This window comes from Psammomys obesus, unplaced genomic scaffold, assembly GCF_907164565.1.
Source record: "Psammomys obesus unplaced genomic scaffold, mPsaObe1.curated_primary_1811, whole genome shotgun sequence".
NCBI lineage: Eukaryota > Metazoa > Chordata > Mammalia > Rodentia > Muridae > Psammomys > Psammomys obesus.
The window spans coordinates 3076101-3093466 of record NW_026596415.1 but is presented as its reverse complement, the minus strand read 5'-3'; the positions used below and the strand labels follow the sequence as shown (position 1 = coordinate 3093466).

Genomic DNA, 17366 nt, shown 5'->3' with positions numbered 1-17366 from the left:
GTAGAAATCACCTTTAATGTTAATTAGAATTCTGATTCCTAAGACCTACTCTCAGACCCACAAATTGATTTCCAACAACCAAGGCCCAGGAATCTGTATTTTAATAACCCTTCCATCTCACCTGTTTCACGGTGGTTTTGATGACAGTGTCCACAGTCTATCTTGAGAGCCACCATGATCTAACAGACCTCTTTGGCCACCACAACATGAACATTCCTCTCACCCCCCCACCCATGTGGCACATCCTCTTTCTCTCTCTCCACTTGGCCCCTGACTCCCTGTTTACCATCATCTATCCTGTCAATATGGCCTCTCTAGCCTTGCCTTCTCCACAAGAGCACCCATCTTCCCTGGCCCTGTTCTTATGTCCTCTCTTAGTAAGTAGCAGCCACGTGGAGGTGTCTTGTGCTGTTCTGTGGTGCCTTGTTTTCTTTCCACTGTGACCTGACCCTTTGTTGTTCTTGAGAATTCATAAGGAAGTGAGCTTTCAACATTATTTCCTTTTAAAATGTATCTTTTCTGCCTTGAAGCAGTAGACTTTGCCATGACCTTGAGTTTGAGTTTCAAGGATATTTCTTTTTCCTGTCTGTGCTCTAGGCATCTCTATAGTTCCAGCTGTGATACTTGTCCTTGAAGGACCCTGGACCAGGGACATATTTCAGAATTTCCACATTAATTGTGTGAAGTTCTTTTCACCTTTCTTCTTTCCTGGTCTTTCTTTCTCCCTTTTGTAGTTGGCTTTTCTTGCCTATGTGCTAGAAAATGGCTTCAGGAGTTTCAGACTTTTGCAGATAGCCAGTTTTGAGCCTCCAACTTTGTTTCTTTCACACCATGGGTCTATGTTCTTGCTCTTTGAGGTACCTCAGTAGCGTGAGTCCTGTAATTTTTTAGTATATTTGAGACCACTATGGGCCTCTTCGCTTGCCTGGTCTTCTGGGCTCTTTTAGCTTGGCCATTGGGTGGGTGACTGGTCCTGAGCTCAGCTGTAAATCCATCTCAGCTCTGCCTTTCTCTTTGTTTCCTCTGGAATTTGTTTTAAAGTGAGTGGTAGTGAGCTGAGCATGGCAGCACATACCTTTAGTCCTAGTGCTAGGAAGGCTGCAGCTGGTGCATCTCTATGAATCCAGTCTGGTGTATGTAGTGAGTTCCAGGTCAGCCAGGGCTACACATTGAGACATGTCTTGAGTAAAAATAAAAATAGAAATAAAAATTGTAGTACTGATATGTAGCAGGAGTATTGTTCCCTGGTGATTAAGTATAGAAGCTGAGGCCCACAGAGGCAGCGTGGCAGAGCACCATCATAGAACATTTAAATCCCATCTCCATTGATCCTGCAGTTGTGCACTCATGTGCACAGAGCTGGGTAGCCTGCAGGCAGTAGTGTACTTTGACTTGGGATGGTGAATCTGGGTTTCAAGCTGTAATGTAGCTGTGATAAAGAACATGCCAGGCTTGTATGCTGGGGCCAGAGGGAACGGCCATACCAAGGCCTGCTAGGAATGAAAGGCAGCTGTGTCACACTGTGGCCATACAGAAATTGTGGTACATTTACACAATGGAATACTACTCAGCAATTAAAAACAAGGAAATCATGAAATTTGCAGGCAAATGGTACAATTTAGAAAAGATCATCCTGAGTGAGTTATCCCAGAAGCAGAAAGACACACAGGGTATATACTCACTTATAAATGTATATTAGACCTGTAATATAGGATAAACATACTAAAATCTGTACACCTGAAGAAGCTAAACAAGAAGGAGGACCCGGGGTAAGATGATAAATCCTCACTTAGAAAGACAAATGTGATGGACATTAGAAGTAGGAAAAAAACAAGAAAGAGGACAGGATTCTACCATAGAGGGCCTCTGAAAGACTCTACCTAAAAATGTATCAAAGCAGATTCTGAGACTCATAACCAAACCTTGGGCAGAGTGCAGGGAATCATATGAAAGAAGGGGGATTTAGTAAGACCTAGAGAGGACAGGAACTCTACAAGGACCAAATATATCTGGGCACAGGGGTCTTTTCTGAGACTGATTCTCCAAACAAGGACCATGCATGGATATAACCTAGAACCCCTGCTCAGATGTAGCCCATGCCAGCTCAGCATTGAAGTGGATTGCCTAGTAAGGGGAACAGGGACTGTCTCTAACATGAACTCAGTGGCTGGCTCCTTGACTTCCCCCCACCCCCATCCCTGAGGGAGGAGCAGCATTGCTAGGCCACAGAGGAAGACAGTGCAGCCAGCCCTGATGAGACCTTATAAACTAGGGTCAGATGGAAGGGGAGGAGGACCTCCCCTATCAGTGGACTTAGAGGAGGGCAGAGAGGAGATGAGGGAGGGTGGGTAGGGATTAGGAGGGAATGAGGGAAGGGACTACAGTTGGGATACAAATAAACTGTAATTAATATAAAAAAGAAAAATTTGGACAAAAAGATGTATTTAATTTTTCTTTTTATTAATTACAGTTTATTAATTTTATATCCCATCTGTAGCTCCCTGCCTCCTCCCATTCCAATCCCACCTTCCCTCCCTCTTCTCCACCCATGTCCCTCCTGAGTCCACTGATAGGGGAGATCCTCCTCTTCCCTCTGATCCTAGTCTATCAGGTCTCTTCAGGAGTGGCTGCATTGTCTTCCTCTGTGGCATGGTAAGGCTGCTCCCTCCTCAGGGGGAGATAATCAAAGAGCCAGCCACTGAGTTCATGTCAGAGACAGCTCCTGTTCTCCTTACTAGGCAAACCCACTTGGATACTGACCTGACATGGGCTACATCTATGCAGGGGTTCTAGGTTACCTCCATTAATGGTCCTTTGTTGGAGTATCAGTCTTAGTAAAGATCCCTGTGCACAGATTTTTTGGTTCTGTTGCTCCCCTTGTGGAACTCCTGTCCCCTCCAGGTCTTTCTATCTCCCCTTTCTTACATAAAATTCCCTGCACTCTGCCCAAAGTTTGGCTATGAGTCTCAGCATCTGTTTTGATACCCTGCTGGGCAGAGTCTTTCAGAGCCCCTCTGTGGTAAGCTCCTGTCCTATTTCCTGTCGTCTTCTTCTGATGTCCATCCTGTTTGCCTTTCTGAATGAGGATTAAGCATCTTACCCAAGGTCCTTCTTCTTGCTTAGCTTCTTTAAGTGTACAGATTTTAGTATGTTTATCCTATATTATATGTCTAATATACACTTATAAGTGAGTATATACCCTATGTGTCTTTCTGCTTCTGGGATACCTCACTCAGGATGATCTTCTCTAGTTCCCACCATTTGCCTGCATATTTCATGATTTCCTTGTTTTTAATTGCTGAGTAGTAAGTATTCCATTGTGTAAATGTACCACAATTTTTGTATCCATTCCTCCATTGAGGGATATTGAAGTTGTTTCCAACTTCTGCTGTTATGGATAGAGCTGCTACAAACATGGTTGAACAAATGTCCTTATTGTGTACTTGTTGCAACTTTTGGATATATGCCTAGGAATGGTATACCTGGATCTTGAGGAAGCACTGTTCCTAATTGTCTGAGAAAGCGCCAAATTGATTTCCAAAGTGATTGTAAAAGTTTACATTCCCACCAGCAGTGGAGTAGGGTTCCCATTTCTCCACATCCTCTCTATCATATGTTGTCACTTGAGTTTTTGATCTTAGCCATTCTGATGGGTGTAAGGTGAAATCTCAGGGTCGTTTGGATTTGTATTTCCTTGATGAGTAAGGATGTTGAGCATTTCTTTAAGAGTTTCTTTGCCATTCGATATTTTTCTATTGAGAATTCTGTGTTTAGCTCTGTACCCCATTTTTTAAATTGGATTACTTGATTTGTTGATGTGCAGCTTCTTGAGTTTTATATATATTCTGGATATCAGCCCTCTGTCAGATATAGGGTTGGTGAAGATCCTTTCCCAATGTGTAGGCAGTTGTTTTTTTTCTGATGACAGTTTCCTTTGCTTTACAGAAGCTTTTCAGTTTTATGAGATCCCTTTTGTTGATGTTGATCTTAGAGCCTGAGCTGTTGGTGTTCTGTTCAGGAAGTTGTCTCCTGTGCCAATGATTTCAAGGCAGTCCCACTGAAATCATGGATAAGGCAAGGCTGCCCACTCTCTCCATATCTCTTCAACATAGTTCTTGAAGCCCTTGATGGAGCAATAAGACAAAGGAGATCAAAGGGATACAAATTAGCAAGGAAGAAGTCAAAGTATCACTATTTGCAGAAGATATGATAGTATACATTAGTGACCCCAAAAGTTCTATTGGGAGCTCCTACAGCTGATAAACACTTCTAGCAAACCGGCTGGAAACAAAATTAACTAAAAAAAAAAAAAAATCAGTAGCCTTCCTGTATACAAAAGACAAAAGGGCTGAGAAAGAAATTAGTGAAACAACACCGTTCATAATAGCCACAAAGAACATAAAGTACCTTGGTGTGACTCTAACCAAGCAAGTCAAAGACTTCTATGAAAAAAATTTCCAGTCTCTGAAGAAAGAAATTCAAGAAGATATCAGAAGATGGAAAGATATCCCCTGCTCATGGCTTGGCAGGATTAAGATAGTAAAAATGACCATCTTACCAAAAGCAATCTACAGATTCAATGAAATTACCACCAAATTAACACCACAATTCTTTACAGACCTTGAAACAAAAATTCTCAACTTCATATGGAATAACAAGAAACTGAGAAGTGCTAAAACAATCCTCTACAATAAAAGATCTTCTGGAGGTATCTCCATCCCTGATCTCAAGCTGTACTATAGAGCAACAGTGATAAAAACTGCATGGTACTGGCATAGAAACAGAATGGTGGATCAATGGAATTGAACAGAAGACCAGAAATAAACCCACACACTTACGGACACCTGATTTTTGACAAAGATGCCAAAACCATCAATGGAAAAAAGATAGCATCTTCAACAAATGGTGCTGGTCTAATTGGCTGTCTGCATGTAAAAAAATGCAAATAGATCTTTACTTATTACCCTGCACAAAACTAATGTCCAAGTGGATCAAAGACCTCAATATAAAACCAGATACACCAAACCTGTTAGAAGAAAAAGTGGTTCCAGGATTTCTAATTAAAACTTTGAGTGGCAGAAGCCAGTGGAAACAAACCATTCTCACATACTCGAAGGGAGGTGCATCAGCAGTTTGGTTTTGAGGGGAAGTTTCGGGGAGAATGGGTGTGTGCACATTGTAGCTGTTCTGCTCCTTTGCTTCCTCCACCCCTCCTGGGAGATCCTGCTCCCACTACCACTTTGCAACAGATCTAGGAATGGTAACTTAAAGACAGGACATTTATTTATATAGTACGAGTCTACCAGACAAAACCAAGGCGGGCCACTTGCAGGATTTGTATAGATCCTATTTGGGACCTAGGGTAGTGGTCCCAAATTCGGATTGATTATCTCAGGGCACTGAGGTCAGAATTTATTGCAAGAGTAAATCAATTTGGAGTCCTTCAGACCTACCAGGTAGAGATTCTTGGGTTTTTTGTTTGTTTTTTCAGGATTAAGAACTATTTTACTTTTTAATAATTTGAATTCATTCTTTTTATAATTTATCCACTTTACATCCTGACTGTAGCCCCTTCCTGCCTTCTTCCCCATCCCTCTCCCCTATTCCTCACAGAGGAGCCTCCTCCCCTTCCAGCTGACCCCAGCCTATCAAGTCTCATTAGGACTGCCTGCATCCTCTTCCTCTGTGGCCTGGGAAGGCCTGGTTTGGAGTCTTTTTTGTATGGATGATGACATAAGGCCATTCCCATGGATGAGGAAGAGGGGAATGTTTAATGCCTGTAGTCTAATATATTCCCAGGAACCAGGGGGGATAGAAAGAGGAAGAGACAGCTGTTTAGTGAATCATCATTGCACTGGATCTGAGGTCAAGGTAAAAAAGCCCGAGGAGACACAGTACCTGATACCAGTACTTTCAAATGAAGCCAAAAGGTGAAAATTGAGCTAAAAAAAAAAAAAAAAAAAAAAAAAACCAAGCCTGACCCAAGGGAAAGAGTCAGAGGTGGGTACCTTTGCCTACGAGAGTACCAGACTCAGGGAAGCTTTTATGCTGACCGATCGGGATCACTCAATGATTGCTGGTGATGGATGGAGAGCCAAGTGATTGAAGATGGATCCATTGCCAGTGGAGATATGGGATAAGGTTCTAGTGCAGCTTAGACCCCAGGAGGACCATGTAGGCACCAGGATATCCTACCGACTGGCTTTCAGCACCAATGTTAGGGTTTTATAGCAGAAGAGTATTTTACAGACTGACCTGGGCCGAGAAATGCTGCAGAAATCACACCATGTAACAGATCTCATACAAGAGATTTATTGATGTGTTGGGGACAGGCAAAAGGCCACTTCTGATGGGGACAAGTATGGGGTGTGTGGTGGCAGGGCCTTCCTAAGCGTATATGACTCATGGCAAGAATGGAAATGTGCTGCGTTTGGCAGTGGGTACTGATGTAGCTGCAGCGCTGACTTGCTGAAGGCCGGCTGTGGGAGCACCTGGGTCTGGGATGTGGGCAGTTCCTAAGAGTTGGCAGTTCATTTGTAAGCACATTTGGTTCTCAGTGTAAAGTTTTCTTTTGACTCCTTCAGCCTCACAAAGCACACACTTGCACCTGATTCTTAACCTTGGCACGATCACACCAGCTGTTCTGTGACCATGCTGTTGTGGGTCTAAACACGCCAAACCATCAGGTCCCACCAGGCAGTTTGTTTTCACTGCAGTTTGTACTTGGCTTTTCCTCTGCTTTGCTTTGCCTGGTGTTCTGCATACTCATCACTTCTGAGTTCCACAGGCTTTTCTACAGGGGAAACCCCTGCATTTAAGTACCACTCCTGTCCTTCACTTATTGAGGCAGGCTCCCCTGTTGCCCTCTGCTGATGTTAGGAGTCTAGTTGTTTTAGTGGTTTATACGTTCTCATTCAGGCTTTTATTTTGCTTTTAAAATAAGAGTTTGGAATACCACTGCCTCCTCCTTCTCCCTGTGTGCCCCCCCCCCCCCATCTCTCTGAGTAGCCCAAGCTATCCTGAAATGCAGGATTCTGCTGATTCTGATTCTGGAATGCTGGGATTGCAGGCACACACACCCATTCTTAGGCATTGATTTTGAGACCAAGTTTACATTCCTTACAATTAATCCTTTCATTGTACACCACTCTTTTGCAAACCATCATCACTAGTTCTAGCACATGCTCACCCCCCTTCAGAGCATACCAAGCCTTCATACACCCTTCATACTTCCTTCCCCTTGATTGATGTACATGGACTCAAAGAGTGTGGCCTTTTTGTCTGTCTTTCACTAGAACATTGCTTTCGAGGTATATTCATGTTGCAGCATGATCTGGACCCTACTTTTTCTTGGCTGACCTGTATCCTACTGTCAGGATGAACTGCTTTGCTTATATCTGTTCATCAGTTGGTGGTCACTGGATAGTTTCTTACGTTTGGATTTTTATGAACACTCTGACTCTCTTATGTTAGATTTCTTATCTTGGGTTATATATTTATTATTCCTAGATTTTCCTTCTTATGGTGTGTGTGTGGGGTGTAAGTATTTTTGGGTTGTGTGTCTTACATGGTTTTGCTTGATACATAATTCCAGAGCTGATTTTCCAGAGGATGGGTGTGCTGTGCGGGGATGCGGGGGGCCGGGTGGTAGGGGTGTCTAGTTGTTTCCCAGGCTGCTGTGCTCCTTTCAAGAGGCCTTTGCAGTTTCTAGTTTCCTGTCATGGTGGAAATCCTCCCTCCTCTTCAGAGGTCTATTCCCTCCCTGGCTCTCCCCGTTTCTGAGGTGTTTCATTCCCCATTGTGCTGGGTGCTCTTTGCTCTTTGTTTAGGTAGTTGTGTCTGGACAATTGTTAAATCAGATCTTTGAATCTCTATTTTCTGTGCTAGTTTCTCCTTTGACTTAGCAGTTCTGTGGTTGTTTCCATTCTGGGGCCTCTGCTTCTGTTTTTGCAAATGTTCCCGCCCCTCTCCCTTGTAGACCATGCTCCATTTCTGCCGTCATGGCTTCCTTTGAACACACCTGTCTTGCCTTTAGTGTGCTTGCCCATCTCCCTTTAGGACAGTACTCTCTTCTTGTCATGTCAGCTGTCTTCTCTTTGTCTCTAGGGATGTTGGGTATTTGACGTGGGAAATTCTCCTGAAGCTAGGCTGTCTTTCTTGCAAGTCATGCTTTTTTTTTTTCATCCTAAGTGCTTGACTCAAGGTAATTTTATGTCTCCTTGGGGTTGGGCGGAATACTAGAAAGCTGGTAGAAGGAAGCACTCTGAATATTTCCTTGGCTTCCTGACAGAACAATCTGGCTATGACATTGCTGGATACAGCCCTGGCAGAGTCTTCTCAGGCCTTTCTTCTCCAGCTCCCAGGATTCTCAGGAGATGTATGACCTGTCCCTGCTGTTCAGGGACAGTAGTGTTGGGAGGAGACTGATACTTGTCACAAGGTCAATGTGGATTAACTGCAAGTCTGTTCTCAGTGATGCATCCTAAGTTTCTCTCAGACCAGACCTATCAGCTGTTCCCCACAACAGACCAGTTGGACTTGTTGCCTTTGGTGCATTTTGATCCCTGTTTGCCTCTCAGGCTGATGTGTGTGTGGCTGGCAGTGTGCAATCTTTCGTGAGTCATTCCATTTGAGTCACAGTGTATTTTGGTGCCTGTCACATAACTTGTATCCAAGTTCTTGTTTCCAGGTAAAGAAGCCTGATTGTCAGCTTCTACAGTTTTTGCCATTTCATTTCCTCCACACTGTTCCATTTTCTTTAGGACAATGATAATTAATATTTTAAAGGAAATGAATTTAACATGCCCCTTGAACATCTTTCATTGGAGTCTGTAAGTTTTCTTCAAGTACCTAATGTGTTAGGTGTTGCTCCCTACAGTAGTTAAAACCAACTTAAAGTTTCAGAATGTGGGGCATTTCATTGTCAGCCTTGCTTCTTCTCTCAGCTGCCCAGCTGTTGCTAATGGCCACTTGGTCACTGAAGCTCAGCCATGGCTCGTGTGAAGCTGGAAGGGTCCCAGTGCTTTCACTTCCGTTCTGGAAGCAGCTCCCTGTCACCTGCCACTACTGCATTTCCTGCTTTTGCCCCAGTGTAATCCCATTGTGGTTGGTAGGCATTCAGGGCTTGCACCTCTCAGCATATGCTAGAAATGGAGCATGGTCCACACTTGGGAAACATGCCACTGGGCCTTTTCTTTGTCCAGGGCTGCACACCTGTCTTGCTCTTGCTCTTCGGGTTCCTTTGCAGCTGCCTGGCTCATTCCTAGCTTTAATTATTTGGTCTTCAGTATATACTCATGGATGAGTATATGTGCATCATGGCTTGGGGCTAATTTCCCTTAGCATGGCCTTGCAGTGGTGACACACTGGTGTCAGAGACTTTCCCAAGGCCGTTGGATGTTCTTCTAAGGAGCCTTTATGGATGGCTCTTGGTTCTACTTCTGTACTAGTTACTTTTCTGTTGCTGTGATAAAACACCAGAAGCAAAGCACCGTGGAAAGCATTTAATTGAGTTTGTAGTACAGAGAGTCCATGATGGCAGAGCAGAGGCAAGAGCACAGGAATAGTTGAGAGCTCACACCTGGATCTGTAATCAAAAGGCAGAGAGAACACTGGGAATTGCTTGAGCCTTTTGAGACCTCATCCACAGTGACACACCTCTTGCAACATGGTCACACTTCTCAATCTTTCCCAAAGCGTTCCAGCAACTAGGGACCAAGTATTCAAACATATGAGCCTGTGGGTGCCTTTTACATTCAAAGCACCACAGCCTGGGACCTGACATCCAGGATTGTTCAAGCAAACTGTAGGAAGGAACCACCTCCCAGAATACGTTTTCTTTTTTGTTGGAGAAAATGAAGTTTGGCAAATATGAAAGATGTATGCATGAGCTTGTGTGATGCTGAGATTTTCTTCTTTCCTCCAAGACTTCCAGGGTGATGAGGTTGCTCTCTGAACTCCTGCACAGAACTCCAGTCACCCCTCTACCTTCAAAAGACCCCTTACCATCCCTCACTTTGTATACTTGTGTAAGGGTTCTGTAGTGTTAAGTAATTACTAATTGTGATTCTTTTTCCTTATACAGAGCTTTCTCTCTGGAGAAACTGTGCACATGCACACATGTGTACATAAAAAATAAATACATGTATTAAAATGAGGGGAGAGTAGTTTTCCATGCATGGTAATACACTTAACTGAATGTCTTTCTTTTCTTAAAGTGGTACCCAGTCTTTGGAACGCTGATGCAGAAGTTACAGTCCCTGAACAGAAGCCCGGGGAAGTTGCTGAGGAACTAGCAAGCTCCTATGAGAGGAAGCTCATTGAGGTAAGGCTGCACAGGTGGGTCTCACGACTCCTCTTCTCGATGCTGTGGTTATTTAATGCTGTCTGTTCTGGCATGACCCGGGTGAGGACCTGCCTGCTATAGGAGCCAGCTAGCACCATATACCAAAAAGACAAAACAGAAAAAGATAACCCAGAATACTTGAGAGAAAAGGGAAGGGTGGCTCTCTGAAAAGCATCACTTAGCTAGAAACACTTGGCATCTGTGGCAGGTAAGCAGGAGCGAGAACATGAACGTGTAACACTAGAGTTCTCTCAGGGCTGGAGAAGGTTCAGTCAGAGTGCCTGCTGTGCAAGCCTGACGATCCAAGACTGTGTCCTAGAACGAGTCAGAAACAATCCCAAGTAATCTCTCTCGTAATCTCACTAGAGTAGAGGCAGGGACAAGAGGACCAGTAAGAGAACAAGAGGAATGAGTGTTATTTCTGAAGATGTCACCCAAGGTTGTCCTCTGGCTTCCACACATATATGCGCACATGAACACAAAGAAAGATGTAAATGTAGTAAAAAGAGCAGCTTCTGAGGAGGTGGCAGACCTTGGTGGTGATAGCAGTGGTCTGAGGACTCCACACAGAGCCTTGACAGTTACATCTCCTTAAAGCATTTGCACTTACCTGTATCTTGGTTCCAGTGTGTGTTCATTCCCCTGATAGAAGAAGTCCAACAAAAATAACATACAAAATGTGCCACTGGGGCACACCTGCAGATGAGGTCTAGAAAGATATTACCCAGTCATCTGCAAGTCACCTAAGTAATGGAAGGTTATTTGATAACATTTACTGAGTCATTTCATTTTTTATGTTTATGTACATGTGGTATGTGTGTGTAGGTATGTAGGGGCTAGGTTCACATGCTACAGCATGGCTGTTAGGAGAGCAGCACAGCTCTGCCATTGAACCACACCTCTAGCTCCAGGCCACCATTTTCATTGTGCTTTTTTAAAATTTGGTTCCTAAGTAAGAGAAGGACAGTGATATTACAAGCAACTTGAGTCCTAACTCAGGCGAGCCTAGGAGAAGGCAAGCTGCAGTTTGACAAAAAGGATCAGAAACCAGGGCCAGGAGAACTCTGTTCAAATGCTTTTCTCAGTGGGGTCATGAGACTGTGTTGGGTGGTGGCCTCAGACCCAGATTATTGAGTCCCTAGATTATGCTCAGAAAGCCCTTGGTGGAGTGGGAAACAGTTCCTATATGAGTGTTGTTATATTAGTTAGGGTCCTCTATAGGAACAGACGTCAATGAATGAATGATCTGTCAGTCTATCTATCTTAGTGGGACTTATTAGAGTGGGTTACAGGTTATGGTCCAGCTAGTCCGACAATAGCTGTCTACCAATGCAAAGTCCAACAATGTGGTAGTTGTTCAGTCTACAAGGCTTGATGACTTTCTTGGCTGGTCTTCAGTATACTCTGTAATTCTGCAGAAGCATGCTCTAATGCTAGTGAAGGAATGGACTTGCCAGCTAGATCAGGTCAAGCAGACAAAGAGCAAGAGCTTCCTTATTCCATGTCCTTATTTTGAGTGCCAACAGAAGGTATGGCTCGGATTTAAAGTGTGTCTTCAAAAGATTGGGATTAAAGGTGGGTCTTCCCATTTCAAATGATATAATTAAGAAAAATTCGAAAACTCATCAATGGTGGCCCATGCCTTTAATTCCCAGCACTAGGAAGGCAGAGGCTGTTGGATCTTGGTGAGTTCAAGTCCAGCCTGGTCTACAGAGTGAGTTCCAGGATAGCAGGGAAACTCGGTTTCAGGAAAACAAAACGAAATGAAATGAAAACAAAACAAAAACATAACATGTGCCCAGCTGCCTGGGTTTTAGTTAATACTGTGTCCTGCCTATGTTAAGAACTTTTTATTGGTAAATGATAAGGAGGCTTTGCTGGAACATATTTTTAAATTCTCCCAAAGACTGCACTGTGCCATTTTAATCAATGAAAGAAGAGTTCATAAGCTAGGGGGGAAAAGCGTTATCAGAGTGAAAGTGAGTGATGTAGAGTAGAAGTGGGTGGAGTGGGGGCTGTCACAGTGGAAGTGTGTGGAGTGGTCACCAGAGTGAAAGTGAGTGGGAGCTGTGGCAGAGACCTTGTGTTGGGGCTGGTTAGGAGTGCTGGTAGTTGCTTTTCTGTTACTGTGATAAGGTGTCTGAAGGAGGCGTTTAGGAGAGGGGAGAATTTATTTTATCGTGGGCTCATCATGGTGGGGCAGCTGAGACTCCTCACATCTCCACCAATTGGAGAGCTCTTCTAATTGGCTGGTAGGAGTGAAAATACTTTTGTGCAGACACTTGTGTCCCTCACTTTTCTATCGGAAACAGTGGACTCCAAGAAACTCGTATTCTCTAGGAATCTCACACTGGGCAAAAAGAAAGCCTGGCACCATCCATAGGAGAAACTTGCCTCCCAGCAAGAGGTTCACACAGCACTGAGAGCTTCTCTGCCCACCTTGCTGGAGATGCCCAATAGGTTTGGGACAGACCACTCCTAGGCTGGGGACTGCTTGGATACCAACAACTCTCTCACTGTCCTCAAACCATAACTGCATTTTAGGATCCTGTAGATGGATTCAAGACGATGTCGCTAGACCTTTTTGTCTCCAATTCCAGTGTGGCAACATTGAATACATTTCCCTTTTCTGGTTTCCACTGTTAATTTGTTTTAATTGATGTATCAAGGGTGGGTGGCTCCTGTGGGCGCAGGCTGTAACCTCAACTCTGGTAGCATTCTAGCCAGAACCAGGATTGGGCCATAACCTGCCTTCTCCATTTTAGAATTTTACAACCTCCCACAACATCCCCACCAGCTGGCTGGCTCCCCAAGCATTCGGCACACGAGTCTGGGGTGCCGTGTGATATACAGGTCATGGATACATGGTGGCAGCCATGCAGTAGCTTCCTGCAGGTGCACAGCTGGCTTTGAGAAGACCAAGAAAGCACCATTAGCTCATTATGAGCTCATCATGGGTTTTACTGTTCCCCACTTTGTGCAGAAGTAACAACAAGGACAAACACTTCTATAGGGAAGGAGGCAGGCTGGAGGAACAGAGTGGACAAAGAGAGAGGTGGAGAGGTGTCTGGAGAGGCAGGTGGGTTAGAGAACTTTTCATTGTAGGTGTGCCAAGACTGTGTCACCATCCACTGTGACCATGTTATAGTTTTCCGTCTCTGTCCCAGCCTCAGCCGTGTGTGCAGAGATCAGGTCACGGAAGAAGTTGCATCTTACTGTCCTGAACATAGTGGCCACTGGGAAGGCAGAGCTAGTGCTACAGGGCTAAATTTTCTCTTGCCAGCCTGAGCTTCCTTTTCTTCCTTTTGTAGTTTCCTTATCTGGGACACTAAAGTTGTTGATTTTGATCAATGTGCTGAGACTCATGTGAGACAGAAGTAAACATGTTCTTGTGTGGAATTATTCTGTTAATATTAATTAAAGCTAGTTATTAATATGTGGCAGTTATTTCTTAACCCGCTATTTTATAAATAAGTGACACAGAAACTTGCTAGATTCATGATAAACCTTAAAGCACTAAGGCTGGGCAGATATCAACCTCTAAGCTATCTTGTCTGCTTCCCATCCCAAATCCCCAGAAATACGTGCACATGATCCACTTGGGCTGCTTCTGCTCTGTCAGGCCAGTCCTCAGAGCAGGCTGCTCTTGTCACATGCTCCTGGTTATACTAACGCTTGGCCACCTCCTCCTTCCTCCTTCCTCTCTCCTCCTCGTGGTCCTTCTCCCACCCCACAAGCCTGTGAACTTTACTCTGCCTACCTGTTTTCTGCCCAGCCAGGCTGTCAACAACTGTATTAGCCAGTCAGGGATAATTGGGAAGGCAAGGTTCATACATCGTTTTGGATACGTGATAATTTCCTCATAGGACAGTAAGGATGTTGGGGGGCAAGCAATTGACATTGGATACATAGTAGCTCCAGATCAACCACAGCATGTCAAGTGTCCCTTGCCCCTTGCCCCCTTGCCCCCTTGCCCCCGTGCCCCATTGCCCCCTTCCTTCCTTCCTTCCTTCCTTCCTTCCTTCCTTCCTTCCTTCCTTCCTTCCTTCCTTCCTTCCTTTCCTCCCTCCTTCCCTCCTTCCCCTCCCTCCCTCCTTCCCTCCCTCCTTCCTTCCTTTCTCCTTGTGTATGTATGTGTGCAGTTATTTGTGCACATGTGTGTTTGTTCATGAGCATGTGGAAGCAAAATTCCCTACTTTGATGTTTTGAGATAGGGTCTGTCACTGGACTGTGACTCACAGGTTTGGTAAAGCTGGCTGACCAGTTAGTCCCAGGGATTCTCCTTTCTTTGCCTCCTCAGCACTGAGATTGACCACCACACCTCTTTTTTATGTGAGTTTTGGGGATCAAATTGAAGTACTCATGCTTATGTGGCAAGCAGTTTACAGATTGAGTCATTTTCCAGCCCCTCAGGTAGTGGTTTCTCTAGAGATGGCTTTTCCTTCTGATCAGGAAGGAGGATACTCCTGTCTGTTCTTGTAGTTGTGATGGCTTTAGCAGGTCCTGCACCAGTGTTCTGCTAACCTTTGTGTTCCTGTGGATGGAGCCCTTCAGAAGCTCTTTGTGATGCTCCTCTATTATTCTACAGTGAGTGGAGTTTACTCAGAGAGTGATTAACACTTCTGAAGTGGAGTTGGGAGCTAATGCAGTGGGAGGTGGAAACTTTGGCATTGGTGGGTGCATCTTTCCTTCTTAGCATGACCAAGAGGGAGAATTTTTATGTCAGTTCTATGACTACTTAGAGGATTGCGAACATTGTGATTCATCCCAGTGTGAAGAGACTCCTGAGCATGCTGTCTCAGTGTCTGTCTTCAGAAGTATGCAGTTTGTCCCCATTTGTATGCACACCACACGCTTGTACTCAGTGGCCTGTAATCCAGCACCTGGGCAGCTTTGTGCCCCATGAGCACTGTGAAGCCGTCTGTTACTTGTGGGTGAGCAGTGAACGCTGGAGACTGAAGTAGAAGGGCTGGGTGTGGCTCTGGGGGAACACTCAGCTAACGTGTACAGGGCTTCTGCCCTGCAGAATGGCAGAGCCAATCCAACCCCAGCAACAAACCCAAACTCATTACAGGTTGTTTCTGAAACCCAGTGATTTAAACTTTGGAAACCAAATTCAATAATTAATATTGTTTGTCAATAAGATCTAAACTCACTTAGAAGACAAGTCTGTGGGCATGCCCATGAGGAATTATCTAGGTTAGTTTAACTGGGGGAGACCCATGCTAAACATGAGAAGTACCATTCCATGGCCTGGATTGAATAAGGAGGAGAAAGCAAGCCCGAGAAGCAGCATTCCTCTCTGTTTTCTGACACAGGCATGCTGTCTCAGGTTCCTTGGCTTCCCTGTCATGATGGTTTCTGAGTTGAGAGCAAAAATGAAACCTTCCTTAAGTTGCTCTTTTCAGGTATCTTGTCACAGGGAGCAGATATATAAAGGAAGGATGTGACAATTGTAGGGTAATCTGGCAGGGAACACCTGGGTAATGTGACTGCTGCTATAATCCCGTGTCTCTCTCCAGTGTGTCCTGTAGTTCCAGTAGTAGGCTTGGGAAGTCTCCGTTCTCTCTGGCTACTGATTATAGCTTCGAAAAGTTAATCAGAGAACTGTATTGCAACTCATAACCTCTGCCTATGCTCTGGGCAGCTGAGGTCACTGAAGGGGAAAAGGGTTCATATGACAGAAGAGAAGGGACAGTCACTGGTGGTATTTACAGAGTGAGATGGGGAGGAGAGGGGTAGCCATACTTCAGGACAAGCAATGGCAGTTAATGGATTCTGTGCAGCGTTAGTGTTTGAGATTGGGCCTGGAGGAGGCGGTCACCACAAGCCCTGGCTCTAGAAGAGAGCAATAATATGTCTCACATATATTTTGTGTTATTATATGCTGTGGTGACCTAAAGTAGACCGGGCTGGGAGTTCCTTGGTGTTGTCCTTCCTGCTTGGATGGAGGGTGTCCTATGACTCAGGAGTTCAGGAACCACACAGCTATGAGATGGAGAAGGTATCCCAGTGGAAGGGCATCCTGAGACACAGGCCCAGGACAGGTATGAGAGCAGGCCTCCTCAGCAGAGGCATTATAGCTCCCAGGGGAGGGTATCCCTAACTCCACCTGAGCTCAGGAGCCTCAGCCCCACTCTACTTCTTCCCTTCTTCTTTTCTGAGATTCTTGGCTTGTTTCGATGACAGAGTCACACCAGCCAGCAAATCTCTTGAAAAATATTTTTTTAGAGGGACAAATCCAGGAGAAGAGGGACAAATGCAGGGGTGGCTGCCTTTGCTCCCAGAGAAGGCAGCAGAGAACTGAGCAGGCACAGCCTTTATATAGGAATTTTTAGGGGGCACAGCTTTCCATGGCAGAGATTTCTAGAGTGAGGATTGTGGGATTTCAAGTCCTGAGCTTGGGGGAGTTTAGGGATTGGTGGATTTTTGTTCAGAACTTTTACCTAAAATTATCATAATCTGGGAGGGGGTTCCACTGAGGGGCTAGAAATGGCCTTTGTGACAGTTAGAGGCTGGAACTGCCATTATGATTGTTAGAGAGGTGTAGGGGAGGGGCTTATTAACTCATGCCTCAAGGGGTTTACACAGATTTGAACTCTAAGCTAAACAACTTTCTTAACTTACATACTAAAAGGTCAGATTCATGGTTCTGGTCCCTGGCTGATAGTGCCAAACCATGTAAAGCTCCCTGCTTTGGGGTGGGGGTTGGGGAATGGAGCAGAAGGGATGTTGCCACAGAGATAGTGATGGAGCTCACAGACTAGTTCTGGTCAGAGGCGCCTCCCTCCCTGAGTTCCCTGTGAGCAGCAGCCATAACTGAGGCCTCAGGTGCTGCTGCTTTCTTTGTGGCTTCAGCTCTTCAGTTTCTTCCAGAGTCTGATGTCAGGTGCCTGGGCTGTGGAGATTTGGCCTCAGCTGCTCTGGAGTCCTGAGGTGTTGCTGTCTGGAGGTATAGAGAGGCTAGCAGCACAGCTTGATGATCAGGGCATCCTCTCAGGGACCACAGGGTGTGGCACTC

General features: G+C 44.9%; 1 protein-coding gene across 1 annotated transcript in view; it reads left to right on the top strand.

Moving 5' to 3' along the window:
- Positions 1-17366, top strand: part of Snx29 (sorting nexin 29) — a 425497-nt gene that overhangs the window by 214755 nt on the left and 193376 nt on the right. Inside the window, exon 15 of the mRNA XM_055597769.1 lies at positions 10218-10324. Within this exon, the coding sequence (XP_055453744.1) occupies positions 10218-10324 (107 nt within the window). The remainder of the gene's footprint in view (positions 1-10217; positions 10325-17366) is intronic.